The sequence below is a fragment of the Histoplasma capsulatum genome, assembly GCF_000150115.1.
Source record: "Histoplasma capsulatum G186AR genomic scaffold supercont2.4, whole genome shotgun sequence".
NCBI classification, from domain to species: Eukaryota; Fungi; Ascomycota; class Eurotiomycetes; order Onygenales; family Ajellomycetaceae; genus Histoplasma; species Histoplasma capsulatum.
This window is the reverse complement of record NW_025544804.1, coordinates 1,394,223-1,411,729: the sequence shown is the minus strand read 5'-3', so window position 1 is coordinate 1,411,729 and position 17,507 is coordinate 1,394,223. Positions and strand designations below refer to the sequence as shown.

The following is a 17,507-nucleotide window of genomic DNA, read 5'->3' as shown; positions in this document are numbered from 1 at the left end:
TTGTAGTAGCAATAAAGAATAGTCGTATGGTACAAAATCAATATCACAAACAACCACCAATAGAAAAAACGAAAGGTGGGCGGACAATATAAATAAAAAGGAGACGGTTCGCCTAAAACACCAAAACTAAATTAAGACGCAATAATATACCCAAAAAGAGAACGCTCAGTGAAACTTGCTGTATATAACAGCAACGATAAGAAGGACCAATACGGTTATGATGGCGAGAGTAATCATCCGATTCGTAGCCATCCTATTCACATGAATCAGTTACGTCACGCCCGACAGCTATTTAATGGTGTTTAAAATTTAGGATACAATACCTACGAGCCATCCCCCTCAGCGTCTTTACGCTGCGATCCACGTAGCCTTCACTTTCCAGTAAGCCAGCTCGGGTGTGCTCGATGGTCTGGCGTTGGATGTATAGATCAGCTAATGTGTGCCGTCCAATATCCTCGGTCTCCTGCGCTACTCTCTGGCTATCCCTTAGACGGGCGGAACTCCGCTCTAGACGTTCAGTTCCGGATAGCAGCTGCTGTCTCTGCTCCAGATGGTGGTCGTTTACGCCGTTGGGCTCATCTGTGTATCGGTCGCCAAAGAGCGCTCTGCGGTCATCGGAGAGGGCTTTAAGCTGACGCTTGACGTCGTCGATGTCTGTTACGAAATTGCGGAAACGGGCATTCACTTTCGAACGGGCTGCGGAGGGGATGTTCTCTTTCTCTATCCGCATTTGATCTATCTATGTGTTTTTGAGCGGGACATGTGTAAGTCAGCTTGTTCGTCCTATGCGCCAAATAGCCAGATAGCGACCAACGACAGGTCAAGAAGCCACAGGAGAGAGACTGAATAGGTAGGTAGGAAATACACTTACTAGTTCGGTGGCCTCCTCTAATGACTTCTCTGCTTGTTTTATGGCTGACTTCCTTTCCTCTCCCTGGTATTCTGCGATTTGGTCGAGTTTCTGGTTCAGGTCTGCCTGGACTAACTTAAGCTCAGCTTCATAGCTGCTGAACAGCTCTGAGCCGGCACCTGCATCGAGAGGGCTCGCCATTTCTGATATATCTTAGATGCAAAACGGAATATCGTGTCGGAAGCGTGGTCAAGAGGCGGATAAAGCGGGCTTTGTTTGTTCGTTCGATGTGGGGGCTTTATGAGAAGATCCAGGTTATGCAACTTATTGGGATCGATATCCTTCGCAATCACCAAAACAAATAGAGTTTTGGCTGGTTTCTGGTCTTATTGATGGTATGCGACTTGGGAGTTGTGATGATGCCACGACGGGAAACCACCTGGGCAGTGGCAGTCCCAGCCATGCCAAGAAGGGCAATGAAGAGGTTAAATAGGTACATAAAGATACTTCTGTTTACAACTAATCACACATATTATTTTTTGTATTTAAAAGTACTCATTTGGTTTATCTCCACGTGATCTGATCCATTTGAGGATCCATATCTACGGCTGAGGAATGCACGTTCAACTGTGACCTGCAAGTATACACAAACTGACCCCAGTGGGAACGGCTGTTCACTCCCCTGATATTGGAAGAAACGCTAACGTCATATACTCGAAAAAACTAGAGTGAGAAATCAGGGATGCTCCCGTTCATCCGTCCTCCTGACTAGTCTGGCATTCTACTGTCGTCAATAATAATATATCAACATTTCTTCCTATTCGTGCAAAGCTATCTCCATTTAGGTCTGGCGATACCACTACGCGAGTACCTCTGAGGCCATCCGTTTGATATAGATTCTGTTTGCGCGGAGAACATCAGGCTTTGATTTCATTCGGCGGAATCTTATCTATCGGCATCTAGTTAGCCATGTTTTATTTCTAGGGGCTCTGCTAATCGTATTTTTGGGTGTACCCTTCGTTCACTCGCAGTATCCACCCAGATCTCACAATGGCTCCCAAAAGAGTTGCCATTGTTGGCGGAGGTTCTTCCGGCCTAGCTGCATTCTGGGCCCTGAAAGACACTGGGCACGAAGTCCATCTTTTCGAGGCCGCGAGCAGATTGGGAGGTCGTACACATTTATTTCAGTATGAGAAAAGAGGAAAGCAAATTGGGGTTGATACAGGACTTGTATATTTCAAGCCTTCCACTTCACGTCAGTTTGCTTCCGTACCTTGAGCTTTGTCTCAGGAGCTTACTCGGGGAAGCAGCAAATCTACACGCATTTCTGCAGGAGCTTCAGATACCTTGCCGCGACACCAAATTCTCAGTGTCCTCGTTTCAGATCCGGGATTCATTTGAATGGAGAACCACGTCGCTATCCGCTATTCTCTCCCGCAACCTATTCCGGATAGATATGTGGAGGATGTTGATTGATGTTGCGAGATTCAATCATTTTGCTCTCGATCTATTGAGGAGTGGGCAAATCACCAAAAGACAACGATCTAGAAGGCGGAAGAACTCCAAGCAGCCCCAAAATCATGAACAGTCTGAGCAGAGCATCGGCGCATACCTGGCCAACGAGGGCTATTCGAATTCTTTCCGCGACCACTACATAATTCCACTTATTTCCGTTTTGTGGAACGTCAACAACGCAAAGGATGCATTGGAACTTCCCATAGTTCTTCTTCTACGCTTCATGGCGGACTGCGATCTCCTCCGGAGCTCTTTGTTTTGGTCAAAATGGATGTGTCTAACGGGTGGTATTAATGAATTCGAGGCCGCAATTGCAAATATCGCACCCGCTGGAAGAATTCATTGCAATACGACCATCAATTCAATTAAAAACAGTGACAGGCCTGGATGGTTAGCAGTGCAATGGGATGAAGGCCATATAGAATATTTTAATCACGTCATCATCGCGACGTCGGCGTATGACGCTTTAAACTTGATATCAGCCGGGGCGACTGATGTGGAGGTAAGGGCACTGGACGGGTTTAAAACAGCTAGGACTGTCGCTATCCTGCATTCCGATACGACGGTGAGTTCTAAATTTACCCTTTCCCAACTCATGCTCGGACTTGGAATTTGTGGCAATCAACCATTTTCTTTGAAAGACTTTATTTTCTATACATTAATTTAACAACAATATTCGCCATCGATAGCTGATGCCGAAGCGAAAACGCGTCTGGGCGACTTTTAACCACATAACGAAATCCTCGCAACCCAATTATCTGGACACTAGCCAATTCTGCACCTCCTATTCTATGAATAGCCTACAAGGCCTCTCAGAAGAAACATTCGGTCCCGTCATTATAACCCACAATCCAGTATCTCCTCCCCACCCACTCCGGGTGCAGGGAATATGGGAATACCCACGCTTCATGTTCAACAATCGTGCACTGAAATCACACGAAATTCTCCAACAGATCCAAAACACGCGCGGGATTAGTTACTGCGGCCCGTGGACCGGATACGGGCTGTACGAGGATTCGGTTCAGAGTGCGTTTCAGGTAGCAGTGGATCATTTAGGAGCCGAATTGCCGTTCAGGGTCATGGGCAGCAATGCACTTGTTTCTTCATCAGATGCCGTGAAACGATTGCAAGTTGAAATCTTGACCAAAAGAGAGAGACTGGCTAGGTTGCTTGTAAGGATTGTGTTGGTGATCTACTGCTTTCTGGGGATTGTGAGACGGGTTGTGCTCTACTTCCACAGGACATGGGAGAGGAGGATGGGGAGGATGAAGGACAAGAGAGGAAGGGAATAATAAGGCGTGGGGGTGTGTTGTGAAGATATACCGCCGTATATCTCAATCAAGGCAGAGTGCAGAAATGATTTTTAGGGGTAATATTCTCTCGATACGCTTTGATCCCTCACGTGTAAAAATTTATTTTATTTTATTTTAACGAACCAGAGTCCCATTTCCACCGCCATCGCCTAATCATAAAATAACAGATGTCAAAAGGAGAGCCGAACATAAAGCCAGAGCGGACCGCACAACGAGCAAATTAGGATAAATCGAACCTGTTGTTACAACGTTGGGGGAAAGAAAAGACATGGCATGACATCACATTAAGATAAAAAGATAAATTAAAAAGAAAAAAAATTCAAGAAATAAACCCATTCCCATCCCCACTCGACACAACCCCAGCGCTCCTCTTCGCATCGATAAACAAATCCTCACACTCCGCAATATCCGCCTCTTCAATCCCGCCAGCTCGCCCATTTACCCGTGCTAGGATGCTCGCCGGCGTCAGTAGCTGCAACGCATAGCGCAAACTCACTTTACTTCCATGCTCCGCGACTTTCTCCAGCGCCGGCTCGCTAATGGTTAAGCCCTCTATCTTCGCACGCAGCCGCACGATAGTTTTTATCTCTTCGGGGTTATAAGCGTGAGTAGGGATTATTAGAAGGCGTGCTAGGAGGTCGGGGGGAATGCCATGAGCGGCTACTATGTCTCCTGTGCCCCGTACGACGGTGTTGCCACGGTTTGAAGCGAGTATTACGATGGGGGATATTGAAGACTCAAGGGCGCGGTTTAGGTAGGTGAAGCATTCTATATCGAGCATGTGGACCTGGGTTGGGGAATTAGTCTACGGTATCTTGTTTCCTTATTGGGTATTTCGCAGGTGAAAAACGTACTTCATCAATGAACAAAACGCCAGGAACCAACTCGGCTACGCCTTGGTCAATGTATCGGTTTACAACCTTGTTGATCTCCTGACGCAGTTTGTCTGTGATTTCGGTCTTCTTGGGTTTCATAAGCTGGCCCATCATGCTCATGACATCCTGTCCTCCTTGTGGTCTGGCGTTCGCAATATCCAAGTCATGTAGCGTGACGTCTTGTACGATTTCCTTCTTCTTGTGAACGTCGCCCTTGGGGACAGGTACGTATTCTTCCGCTTCCAAATCAAACTCAGTGGCATACGCGTCAGATCGTCCGACGCGCTTGCACGCACCAGTGTTGGCTTCGATATATATTACGTCGCCGACAGTTACTCTTTCCTTCTGAATCGCTTCGTAGATGCTAGGGTCCAGTCGCAGCTTTTTCGTCCCTCTGTAGGATTTGAGCCCGATGATTAGATGGCTTATGGTCCTTCCGTAGCCTCCCAATGGGTTCTCTGCTTCCTCCGGAGTGAGCTCCGTCACTTCACCTTCGTATACTTCCTTCGTCTCGCGCACTCGTAGTCCTAAAGAGCGAAATTAACACCAAAAAGCGAAAAATAAATCTATATAATGGCACTAGATGAAATCTATTACCAATTGCCCTTCGAAAGTTTTCCATGAGCGCCTCCGTTTTCTTGACCTCCGCCGAGAAAACCTCACTACCCACGATGGGACAAAAAGGTACTTTGGTGCCCAATTCTTGCGACACAGCCAGCGCCAAAGCCGTCTTCCCCGTTCCCGGTCCACCCGCAAGTAGGACTGCTCGGCCCGCCATTTTTTTCGCTTTTATCATATCGACCACCACACCGCAGGCCTGAGAGGAAATACCCAGAGTTAGTCCTTGCAGAACAGGGAATAGAGATACAAATGACAAAGGGAGGGATCTGAACAAACCTCTCTCGCTGCTGCCTGTCCAACAAAGCCAGCGCTTGTGGGTTCAGCCGTGCCATCAGGCCGTAATCCCAAGCCCTTGATATGGGTGTGTGCCGCAGTTCTATTCTCTCGCGAATTTCCTTTGACCTCACTGATCTGAACCATAGCGGGAGAGGTCTCTGCGTAGCGCAGATGAGCTAACAGTTAAAACCAATCAAAAATGGAGAAGGACTAATTCTGGAGATGGACAATCAAAAGGGTATGTGTTGTATAGAAGGATGGTGGTTTTTGAAGCTTCCTCATAGTGTGCTTGCGGCTCTACAGCCAGTTCCGTAGGAAGAGTGGTGCTAGTCTAAACTAAGCCTAGTGTAATAAAGTCTCAAGCACTTATTCAAAGCTTTAATCAATCGGGTTTGCGCACAGTAATAACATCTACTAACGACCTTTTACTTCTTAACCCTTATACGGTTCATATGAGAGGAACCAAGTCTCCAGTTAATTCTCCTCCTACCATGCTTGGGCTCTAGCAAAAGATAGTCGCCACAATGTCTCTCCGCTTGACCAACCCGTTCGCACTCTCCCGCCCTTCCTCCTTCCTCCAAGCATTCCGCACCCTCTCCTTGGCCCCAACTCGATCTCTCTATATTTCTGCAGACCCTACCAAAGGGCCGCCAGAATATCCTTATGGGCCCGCCCGATTCTTCAAACAATCAAACACAGGCCTCTACGGCGGGTCTACCATCCAATTCGGAAACAAAATCTCCAAGGGCCGAAATAAGGGAAAGACAAGACGGACATGGAAACCTAATATCCGTCACGAGGAACTGTACAGCGAGGCCCTAGGGAAGACATTACAGCTCAAAGTCCAACATCGGGTATTGAGGACGATTAAGAAAGTGGGCGGCTTGGACCAGTACCTCTTGGGCGATAAGCCGGCCAGGATAAAGGAATTGGGCATTTTCGGATGGAATCTGCGGTGGAAAGTGATGCAGTCAAAGGCGATGCAGAAGAAGTTCAAGGACGAGCAAAAGGAATTGGAATTGAAGGCCGCGGCGGAATTAGAGTCGAATGATCAGGAGAAAGTAACTGCGCCCCAGAACACAGAGTGATCGAGATTTTTTTCGATTTTGCAATTGGGACGGATGCATACATTCGTTTGATTAATACATCGAGGCTAAGAGAGGGTGTCTTGAGCCCAATGTTCACCCAGCTTTGAACTATTTTAAATCCTCAGCCAACCTAGGTAGGATGGATGGCTGACGGATATCTCCAACAAATTGCTCACGCAGGTACTGCTACCAACAATGAAATGTATATTAGACAATGTATTTTTTGGATATTCGGCAATCAATTTCTTTCCTTCCTTTTTTCCAGAATGGGGACATTTAATCTCCATAACCACCACATGTGTCGCCTTGACGGCCACACAAAATTTCATATTATGTGCTACTTGACAAATTTCATTGCATTCAATGAAAAATAACCTAGCCTTTTGTATCTGTGTATAACTGTCCTTATTTTCAAAACTGGATCTGGGAACACTGTTGGAAACATTTGAGTATAAGTCCAGAATACTCTTTCCATTGAGTTGAATGACTCACATATACCTGTCCCTCACACACAAACGCCATGAGACCGCCTGACCTATCAGTTGTCCACAGTCAGGCAAAGTAAATCAAAATACTAGTTAGTTAGTATAAAATAGCCTAGATACGCCAGATCAATCATATCAAATATAATCGCTCTGTTCTGAAGCTGCGGAGAATCTTGTTGTTCCGCGCCGATGTCTTAACTAGCCTGAAATTCGCCAACATGTAACATGGAAGATTGATTGCAAACGCAAAGCTCCTAATATGGAAAAAAAAGACCCCTGGAGGGAAACAAAACAAGGCCACATGTCAAGGTCATCCAAGGGGAGGGTTTGATTTTTGTTGTCTCCCAGCATCCCGCAGCTGGGGGAAAACGTTTGGATTTTCGGAATTTTAATTATACAAAAGATGCAGTTCGCCCTGCCCCCGCGCAAGCCCTCGCATCATGTCCCATATACGCGGCTCTCTCACTCCTCAATAGCCCGTCGCCGCAAGTTGAAAGCAGGTGCCATATTGGCTTTCATTGCATTCTCGTTCCTTTTCTTGTTTTCTCGACTCTTCTCGCCGTCTTCGTTGCCTGTATCTTCAGGAGAGGTCGTACCGGCTGGGGTGACCAATATAGTCATTGTCACCGTCTTGGATGAGGACAGTCTCAGCGACAAATATATTCAGCGCATTAAGCAGAATAGAGAAGATTATGCCAAGCGCCATGGTAAAATAAATGCAAAACACCTTTTGGCAGTCAATGGCAGCCTGCTAATTAGGGATAAAATAAAAAAAAAAACAGGCTACACGAACTTTTTCGCAAGCACCAAAGAATACCTTCCCTACCTAAACGGCGCACCTCGCAGCTGGACTCTAATCCCAGCTCTCCGCCATGCCTACACCCTGTATCCGAAGGCGTCTCACTTCTTCCATCTCTCCCCGCATGCTGTCATCATGAACCCTTCCCTCTCTCTGACCTCCCACATCCTCGATAACAATCGACTTGAATCTCTTATGATCAAGGAGAAATCGGTAGTGCCGCCGGATAGCGTGATCAAGACATTCGCCCACTTAAAAGCAAAAGACGTGGACTTGATAATCAGCCAGGATGCGGAGAATCTATGCCCTGGCAGCTTTATCTTGCGACGAACGGATTGGACTCGGTACTTCCTGGACGTGTGGTTCGACCCCTTATATCGGAGCTATAATTTCGCAAAAGCGGAAATCCATGCTCTGGTAAGGTTCCATATTGCTATATATATATCTATATGATATTTGGCACTCAACTATTTTGAAACCATAGTTACTCTTTACTGATTCCCTTTTTTTTTTGTTTCGCAGGATCATATCATCCTATGGCATCCGACACTCCTTGCAAAATTAGCCCTCATCCCGCAACGTATTTTCAACTCGTATACGACGGAATCCCCTTCATTAGTGCCAGACAGCCTGTTCAATGACGGAGACTTTATTATTCGATTCTTGGGTTGCGATTTGCCCAAAGCCAAAAAAACCTGCGAGGAGCAGATGGAGATTTACTGGACGAAATGGGCCCGGGAAACAAATAACGCGAATCTATGAACGTAATTATTTTTATGATTATTTTCTCTTTGTCTTTCTCCCTCTTTGTTGAGAAGAATTAGTATCGATGGGAATGCGAACTTTACCTGTCCTCTGAACGATGTTCTAAATCGTTGAGCGCCTTTTCTTTTCCTTTCTCCTTTTGTTCGTTTCCTTAACTTCTGAATTTCGGTTTTTGTAATTGGATTATCATTTAAAATAATATGTGAAGATGAAGCAAACAGGTGGGAAGGGAAACTATTATCAACCCTATGGGTGCTAAATGGCTCTATTGTTGTTGTCGTGTATTTCTAAGCTCTTTTTTTTTGGTTCATTTCAACTACCCTGTTTTAAGTACCACCATATACAACGTTGAGATTCTTTTTATCTCCCCTTCTAACGATGCTACCATCAAGTTTTGCCCATCTATTCAAGGCGAGATGACGCTTCAGTTACAGCACTTGACCTTTTTTCTACTCAGCCCTTGGCCTCGACAAAGTATTTGTGTAAATGCTACAGGTCATCTTTTGTAGTAGCAATCATCCCATCCATACATAGATGGCAATTAACGATTTGCAATAATTTCTCCTAATATGCGAAATCGGATACGCCTGTTCTACAAACAAGGACGAAAATAAGAAAAGAATAGAATAAGAACAGAAACAATTTCGGTCCGCCTGCATTACTTCCACCAATTGTTTCTCTGCAATTAATAAAACGAGGTTGTCTACAATGCAAAAATAGCCCTCTAAAAATACAGAAGAACTTTTATAGAATGAGGAAGGAGGAGACAAAAGACATTACCCGAAAACAAAAAAAGAAAAAGAAAAGAAAAAAAAAGGCCTCCTGCTGATCAATGACCCTCGGGCCTGTATTAAAATTAAGTACGGGCAGCTCGTTCTGTCCCACCACACACGTCGTCCAACCCCCTTTGCTGTCCTTAGACCCTGGCCTCCTGATTTGATCCCGCGTCTATGTAGCCAGGCCGCAGCGCAGTGCTACCACCCACAACCGGCGAACACGGGCCTCAGACAATGCCCGGCAGCATAACGAACCGTTTCTTTTTATACTTATCGCCAAACTCTGAACGATACGCGCGTTCCTTCTGCTTTCCCCAGATAACCATCGGCGTGCATGCAACGACGATAAATAGCACCATGCTCCAATTCAGCCCGCTCACTAGATAAACACCGATCCAAGCGATCACCTCGAACAGGTAATTTGGGCACGTCACGAGGCTAAACCCGAAGCCGGACGGGATGCCTCGCTCGCTCGTGCCCGGTCGTCGGAGATTCCGTAGCACCACATGCGAGTTTAGATTTGCAAGTTGACCAAAAATGAATAGCGCGAGGCCTGTGTAGAGCAGTAGTGGGTTTGCAGATTTAATGGTGGTGGATGCGGCTTTGGAGGTAGGCGCATAGACCCAGTAGGCGACGTTGCAGCCTGAGAGAAGCCAGTAGTACCCGCTGTTGCGGATGACGAAGAGAGCGGGCATGGTTGCGCGGCCGAAGCGGTGGAGGAAAGCCGATTCCAGTTCGCGTTTCACAAAGTGGAGGACGACGAGGGTACAGAAGAGGACTTGATAATCGGTGACTGGGGGGGGATTGGGGATGCGATAGATTCTGGCGCGCATGGACGGGAGGAGGAACATTGGGTGGATGAAGATTGGGCCGAAATACTCGATGAGGTAGACGGTTCGCCAGCTGAGTTGGCTTCCTGTATGTATTTCAGGTCAGAGAAATGTTGTCTTAACCGGCAGCTATGTATTATGCGTTAAGCGTTTGAAAACGCAAAGCGACAATGAGGAAGGGAAAAAGGGAAAAAGGAAGTTGTAGGGCTGCGGACCTAAATCTTTTACGTAGATGGTACTTTGGTTTCGGAGGCCTGTGGAGTGTATGGTGGCATTGTTGCTGTTGTGGATTGCGGTGCCATCGCTGGCTTTGGTGATCCTGATGCGGTGTATGCTGAGCCCGCACTTTACAGCAATGGCGTTGTATAGCTCCGGTCCGGTTGCATTGGGATTAATTGATAGTTCCTGGGGAAGCTTGGAGATTGGCTTGCCTGGTGAGTTCGGGATTAATTTGTTAGATTTGAATATACAAACTTCTACCATATCTAGTATCCAGGCACGGGAGCTTTGAGCTCTGGACTTACCTCGAGACTTGACGTTAAGGGTGATGTTGTTCGAAGCCATTGGAACACGGTCGCATGTAGCAAATCCGGGAATTGATGAGAGATTGTGCGCCCTTCGAAGATTGTCCTGACAATGGAGGATTCGCACATGCACATCGAGTGGTTGAGTATCTCCCGAGGTCAGCCAGCTTGGCCTCTCCTGGTGACACGATTTCGGATTAGTGCAGTCTCGAGGGCGTAGACGTTCTGCCAAGTCCTACATGTGAAGGTTACGGAGTAAAAAATATGAATACTGATATCTGAAGGCCCATGTGGGGTAGTTATATTTATCTCTGACGCGTGTTTTTTGATATATTATTAGGATGCTTGGTGGTTCTATCTGAATGTGATGAATTCCTAGCAAATTGTAGCCATTTTCAAAAATGAATGAGCTCTTTTGAGATGATACGGCATATCTGAAATTTAGAGACGTAGAAATTGAAATCAACTCTATCAAGAGATAACACGGTATATCTATCACTACAGAATTGTACAGAATTGTTGAACGGCTGAAGTTGATTGTTGAGATTCATTATTCAAAGGGTTCAAGCTCGAATTGTTGCTTCAACAAACAAAACCCTTTTTAGCTTAGGCGGAGTTCATTCGGCCAACACGTGACTAGGCCCCAACAAGGACGACAGGGACAACAACTTGGAATAGTTATGATATTATTAGGCCCTCAGACGGGCTTTAACACCAAACAAGTGGAAGCAATACTTCCGCGAGAAGATCCAGGTTCTCCAGGATACCCTCAGAGTTGCCGGCTGGCGGCAGCAGATATGGCATCCATAGATTAGAGCGGATACTTAAGATCATTTGACAGGGTTGAGCAGGATATGCATATCTGGGGCGACGCAGTGGCTGCAGGCAAGGGCCAGCTGCCGAACCGCGCACCAGCCTGGTCAGCGGCGTTGGCAACAGGAACGGGGTACTTGACCTGCATCTAACCTTGGCATTTTGCTTTCTCGAAAAAAAGTCCAAGCGGAGCATTATTGATAGAAATGCGGCGGCAGCCTGCAAAGTGACGGCACGGCATAAATGTGTACCCACAAGCACATTCAAGTCCTACTCGATGGCACAACTGACCAGCTTACTCATGATTATCCAATGTAGCTCCCAGGATGTCTCTCGCTGATGCTGACAGAGTACTCTCAAGGTTGAACAGCTCGTCCAGCATATGCGGAGCGCCAGGTATCGCTTAATTTCAAGGACTTCAATACCCGAAGCAGCAGGGAACGGCTGTACCAAGGTAACGGCTGAGGCCAGGAATCACAACGTCGCTTTGCATTAATTGCTTTTTCTTTTTTGTTTTCATTTCGTTTCTTTTCTCATCTCTATTTTATGTTAATATGTTTTCAGCCTCCCTCATCAGCTCGGTGGGCAGGCGAGACGGACTTCACCGACCTGGATACCGGTTACATAGTACTCGAACCGACACCTACCGGCGCAAGCTGATTGGCAACCAGTACATACTTGGACACATCCAAGAATAGTGCAAGTGGGAATGCACATTAAAATTCTGGGCGAAATGTACTGTACCTTTGCCTGCGGCAGCTCCAATCGGCAAAGCGTGATTCGTGCCTATCAGTTCAAGAGGTGTGCATCCCTCAGGCCTGCATGTTCCATACTCTCCTTTCAAGGCTGAATTCCATCCTCCCAATCGTTGTGCAAAGCTGGCAACGACGCTGGGGATCATCCCGGGACTATTTTAGATTCGGCGTCTCGTTCGAGCTGCGAATACTCCTGAGGGAGCAGCGGAACTCTGCTCAGCCTCAGCATCAGGGAATCGGAGCCGACTTGTTCTGGAAAGATGATGCCATTCCTCTATGTATAAAGCGTCAACGAGTTCTGTGTCGTTGATCTGTGTTTTCGATTCCTTTCTTTGAATACAGGTGTACCGACGTTTCCTTGTTGACTGATACCAGTGATCTTCTGTGTTGCTTTCTAACATCGGAACGTGTCTTATTTTGCTTGCCTGATTTGGTGGTTGCCCACATTTCGGTAAGTCAAGTCATGCAATGATGTCTTACCTCTGCTTTTATTTTTTCACGTCCTTAGTTGGACAACATATCCTCTCCTCTTTCTTGTTGTCCCCCATAGACTGTGGTTCATGTTGTCCAAAACACCTCATGGGCCATTTGTGTGGGTGTGTTGGAGAGAGGAGGGGGGGAGGGGTTGCATTTTAAAACCATGTCTCATTGCCCTAATAAAACCTTTATCTCATGCTCCAACCTTGGAAGTGCTCAGGGTGAACATGTGACACATATCGCCCAAGAGGAGAATTTAAATTTTTGAAGCCCTGATACACCTTCTTGGTTTGACATTTCGATAACACTCATCACCACCATCGCCATGACTATAGGATTGAAGAAGTGGGCAGTTAGTCTCTGCGTCAGAGCTCTACTTTTCCCTATCGTCGCAGCTGTGAAGATAACATCGAGAATGACTGGATCCTGTGGGAAAAAGGCTCTCCGCGAAGAGATCGAGGATGGCGTTTTAAAACTGAGCCGACTCATTCACTCGTCGCTGCGACCGCTGCCTACCCAAACTGGGGATGGGACTTATGTCGACGAAACACCGCCTGAACCAAGTTTAATCGATGACCTAAATCAAGTGGACATCAAGGACCTAGAGACGCTGGCTGATGTCATTCGAAATGCTGCCACAGGAGCGCCTGTCAATGATAAAGATTATATCATGGAGAGAGTCATCCGGGTAAGTTACAATCGCCAAACCGATATTTATAGCTCGATGTTGATTCCAAATATTTAGCTCGCTTCTTCGTTACCCTCCAGGTCGCCAAATGCGGATAGGCTGAGCAACGCTCTTCTCTCCCTTCTCTGGAACGATCTAAAACATCCCCCGTTGTCGTGCGTATTTTATTCCAACTCCATTAGGGGATTTTATTGACGGATTAAATGTAGATATCTCGGTGAACAGTATGTTTACCGACAGGCAGATGGTTCCCACAATGTAATTTGGTATCAATTACCCAAATCATTCAGTATTTGAAGCTAAATCAGATATAGAACATCCTTTGGCCACAAATTGGCATTGCAGGTTCTTCATATGCAAGGACTGTACCATCGAAGTCGGTCCAACCAGCAGTGCTCCCAGATCCGGGGACCCTTTTCGATAGTTTGTTGGTCAGAAAACGGTTCAGACCTCATCCTAATAAAATATCTAGCATGTTATTTTATCTGGCCTCCATCATTATTCATGGTAGGCCCATGCCATCTCCAAAAATCATTTTTACAATACTCACATAGCGATAGATTTATTCCGCACTGACCGCGATGATTATACACGCTCCCTTACTTCCTCGTACCTTGATCTTGCCCCGCTTTATGGCAGTAACCAGGAAGAACAGAATACAGTGCGAACCTTCAAAGATGGGAAGTTGAAGCCAGACTGCTTTTCCGAGAAGAGGATCTTAGGGTTCCCACCCGGTGTTGGCGTGCTCCTCATCATGTTCAACCGTTTCCATAATTATGTGGTTGAAAATCTTGCCCTGATCAACCAAGATAATCGTTTTCCGAAGCCAGCTGAGGCTAGTGGGAAAGCATATGCTAAATATGATAACGACCTTTTCCAAACTGGCCGACTTATCACCTGTGGCTTGTACATAAACATCATTTTGAAAGATTATGTGCGGACCATTCTCAATATCAATCGGACGGATAGTGATTGGAGTCTCGACCCTCGTTCTGAATCCATGAGAGGTCTTTTTGGTACGGCGATCGACGAAGCAGGTGGCAATCAAGTTTCCGCGGAATTCAATTTGGTATATCGGTGGCATTCCTGCGTTTCGGAGCGCGATGACAAATGGACTCAAAATGCCTATAGGGAGCTATTCGGTGACGGCATGGACCCAAACAAAATATCCCTATCCGATTTTCTGCGGGTTCTCGGTAAATGGGAAGCTGGACTTTCCAAGGATCCTCTAAAGCGACCATTTGCCAAACTTGCCCGTGGATCAAACGGCTTATTTAACGATGACGACTTAGCCAACATTCTCACAGAAAGCATTGAAGATTGTGCCGGCCCATTTGGAACTTCACAAATCCCTGCTGTCTTCAGAGCCGTGGAAATTCTTGGCATCAACCAAGCACGCTCATGGAGACTTTCGAGCCTCAACGAGTTCCGAAAACATTTCAATCTCAAACCTCATGAAACTTTTGAAGACATCAACCCTGATCCATATATTGCTGACCAACTGAAGCACTTGTACGACCATCCAGACAATGTCGAACTCTATCCTGGGCTCATTGTCGAAGAAGCTAAAGAATCCTTGGTGCCGGGAAGTGGGCTGTGTGCTAATTTTACCATATCTCGGGCAATCCTTTCGGATGCTGTTGCCTTGGTGCGAGGTGACCGCTTCTATACTGTGGATCAAACTCCGAAGAATTTAACAAACTGGGGTTTTAATGAAGCCAGCTACGATAATACAGTTGACAAAGGTCACGTATTCTACAAATTGTTCCTCCGGGCATTTCCCAGCCACTTCAAGCCGAATTCAATCTATGCCCATTTCCCTTTGGTGGTCCCCGACGAAAACCGAGAAATTCTTACACAGTTGAATTTCGCCAGGAAATACTCGTGGGACAAGCCGGCGAGGATTCCCCATCCAACCATGATCGAATCGTATGCTGCATGCGACGCGATTATCAAGAACCAAAAAGATTTTAAAGTTACATGGGGGGAGGCCATTGAATTTTTGATGCATAAGGAATGTAATTCGTTTGGCAGAGATTTCATGCTTTCTGGTGATGAGCCACCCAATGCGGCATCCAGGCAGATGATGGGAAGAGCATTGTATCACGGTGAATGGGAGGCGGAGGTTAAAAAGTTCTATGAGCAGATTACGCTCAAACTGCTACACGAAAAATCATACAAAATTGCCGGAGTCAACCAAGTGGATATTGTGCGAGATGTCGCAAACATTGCCCAGGTACATTTTGCAGTGGCCGTTTTTTCGCTTCCACTTAAGACTGGCGATAACCCACGCGGCATATACACCGAATCTGAGCTCTATATGATCATGGCGCTAGTCTTCACTTGCATCTTTTTTGATGCCGACCCTGCCAAAAGTTTCCCTCTACGCCAGGCAGCTCGGAAGGTGACGCAACAGCTTGGAGATATTGTCCTGCTAAATGTGCAGCTGATCAAGCAAACTGGGTTCCTCAGCAACATGGTTGAACGATTGTATGGAAACAATATGCTGACGGAGTATGGGGTCCATATGATTCGCCGTTTACTGGATTCGGGACTGCCCCCTGAGCAGATTGTCTGGACACACATGCTTCCGACAGCCGGCGGCATGGTAGCGAATCAAGCACAATTATTTTCTCAATGTCTCGATTACTATTTATCAGAGGAAGGATCTATCCATTTACCCGAGATTCATCGATTGTCGAAGTTGGGAACTGCCGAAGCTGATGAGCTCCTTTTGAAATAGTAAGACACTCTCTCATCGAGCCCGTTGAGTTTGACTACGTCCGTCCGGATACTGACCAGACTCTATAGTTTTCTAGAGGGATCCAGGCTTCGAGCAACGGTGGGCGTGTACAGGGAAGTTGTCACCCAGTCAACAATCAAAGACGGTGTAAAAACACTGAAGTTAAAACCAGGAGACCGTGTTGCTTGTAACCTCGTAAGTCACAACCAACGCGAAATTGTCTGGAAACGCGATTCTGACCGTTTTTATTTAGGTCAAAGCGTCTATGGACCCGAAGAAGTTCCCTGAACCCGATAAAGTTGACTTGACGCGGGATCTTGATTCATACATCCATTTCGGACAGGGCCCTCACAAATGTTTGGGCTTTGGGATTTGCAACGCAGCACTATCGACAATGCTCAAAACGGTGGGAAAGCTGGAAAATCTGCGACGAGCACCGGGTCCTCAAGGCGAGCTCAGGAGGATCCCTGGCCCTGGTGGCATTAGCAAGTATTTGGTTGCGGACTATACTAGCTACTTTCCATTCCCAACAACGATGAAGGTGCAGTGGGATGGGGAGCTACCTCCATGTGCAGATTAATCAATGTGTAGTTTGAGAACATCGGCTAGACTATCACGTTTTCATACTTTGTAGTTTAAAACTCTGGTGATGATTTGCTCGGCTGTATTATTTTCTTTCCTCACATTTCCTGGTCTCTTTCTGTATTTTGCATATTGAGATCGAAGCGAATGAATAATTTAGCGAGTAGAAAACATATATTTGTTTATGTTTGTTAATTCGACGACCAGCGAGAAGTGTGCAATCGAATATGTATATATTGAATAGAGTTCAGAGGCAAGGTCGAACGGGCGAGGATTTCGTGATGCTATCCCGCCTGATATCAGATTGGGATGCAAGTCATCCCACCTGATTGAATGGGTGATTGGGTGTTGAGTCGAGCTGAAGTCCGCAATCCCTTGTCAGACAGTGGGCAAAGCGGGCAGAGCTCTCATCAAACCTGGATTCGTAGCCGTGGTGCGCGGCAGTAGCAGTACAGTACATTACCCCGTCTCTGTGTGTATATTTAAATACATCCGTAATTTTACGCGGTGACAAACAAACAAGGCAAAATATTTCACCAACATCCAACTCTCCAACGACGACTGACAAATATCTTTCTCTCCCTCTCTCCATCATCACCATCCCCTCCGCCCTCCGTTATCAAGCTTAGGCTCAAATCCAGAGGCTCATCAATTCGGATCAATTATACAAGCTGCTGGGAATACGACCTGCACTCGTTCTCCCTTTGCTTACAATCTGATAGCGTTTACCAG

The 17,507-nt window shown here is 46.4% G+C and overlaps 7 protein-coding genes across 7 annotated transcripts; 4 read left to right on the top strand and 3 right to left on the bottom strand.

The window, feature by feature from the left end:
- Positions 1-253: 253 nt before the first annotated feature.
- HCBG_03524 (t-SNARE) lies at positions 254-1,051 on the bottom strand (the record flags this gene model as incomplete). The annotated part of the gene is made up of 3 exons (XM_045430573.1): positions 254-288; positions 328-739; positions 872-1,051. 3 exons carry the CDS (start codon positions 1,049-1,051, stop codon positions 254-256), a joined length of 627 nt encoding a protein of 208 aa, XP_045288716.1.
- Positions 1,052-1,397: 346 nt separating this feature from the next.
- Positions 1,398-3,657, top strand: HCBG_03523 (FAD dependent oxidoreductase; the record flags this gene model as incomplete). The annotated part of the gene is made up of 4 exons (XM_045430572.1): positions 1,398-1,486; positions 1,578-2,105; positions 2,161-2,930; positions 3,055-3,657. 3 exons carry the CDS (start codon positions 1,901-1,903, stop codon positions 3,655-3,657), a joined length of 1,578 nt encoding a protein of 525 aa, XP_045288715.1.
- A 340-nt stretch (positions 3,658-3,997) lies between these two features.
- Positions 3,998-5,594, bottom strand: HCBG_03522 (RuvB-like helicase 1; the record flags this gene model as incomplete). Its single annotated transcript, XM_045430571.1, has 4 exons — positions 3,998-4,465; positions 4,533-5,080; positions 5,151-5,370; positions 5,451-5,594. The coding sequence occupies 4 exons, from the start codon at positions 5,592-5,594 to the stop codon at positions 3,998-4,000; spliced, it is 1,380 nt and encodes a 459-aa protein (XP_045288714.1).
- A 380-nt stretch (positions 5,595-5,974) lies between these two features.
- HCBG_03521 (50S ribosomal protein L24) lies at positions 5,975-6,538 on the top strand (the record flags this gene model as incomplete). The annotated part of the gene is made up of 1 exon (XM_045430570.1): positions 5,975-6,538. The coding sequence occupies one exon, from the start codon at positions 5,975-5,977 to the stop codon at positions 6,536-6,538; it is 564 nt and encodes a 187-aa protein (XP_045288713.1).
- A 777-nt stretch (positions 6,539-7,315) lies between these two features.
- HCBG_03520 (alpha-1,2-galactosyltransferase) lies at positions 7,316-8,961 on the top strand (the record flags this gene model as incomplete). Its single annotated transcript, XM_045430569.1, has 3 exons — positions 7,316-7,730; positions 7,806-8,239; positions 8,345-8,961. The coding sequence occupies 3 exons, from the start codon at positions 7,427-7,429 to the stop codon at positions 8,582-8,584; spliced, it is 978 nt and encodes a 325-aa protein (XP_045288712.1).
- Positions 8,962-9,122: 161 nt separating this feature from the next.
- On the bottom strand, positions 9,123-10,799 carry HCBG_03519 (steroid alpha reductase; the record flags this gene model as incomplete). Its single annotated transcript, XM_045430568.1, has 3 exons — positions 9,123-10,279; positions 10,409-10,624; positions 10,718-10,799. 3 exons carry the CDS (start codon positions 10,755-10,757, stop codon positions 9,591-9,593), a joined length of 945 nt encoding a protein of 314 aa, XP_045288711.1.
- A 2,288-nt stretch (positions 10,800-13,087) lies between these two features.
- On the top strand, positions 13,088-16,773 carry HCBG_03518 (fatty acid oxygenase; the record flags this gene model as incomplete). Its single annotated transcript, XM_045430567.1, has 7 exons — positions 13,088-13,450; positions 13,508-13,605; positions 13,660-13,708; positions 13,765-13,873; positions 14,011-16,192; positions 16,262-16,388; positions 16,447-16,773. The coding sequence occupies 7 exons, from the start codon at positions 13,088-13,090 to the stop codon at positions 16,771-16,773; spliced, it is 3,255 nt and encodes a 1,084-aa protein (XP_045288710.1).
- Between the last annotated feature and the right edge of the window lie 734 nt (positions 16,774-17,507).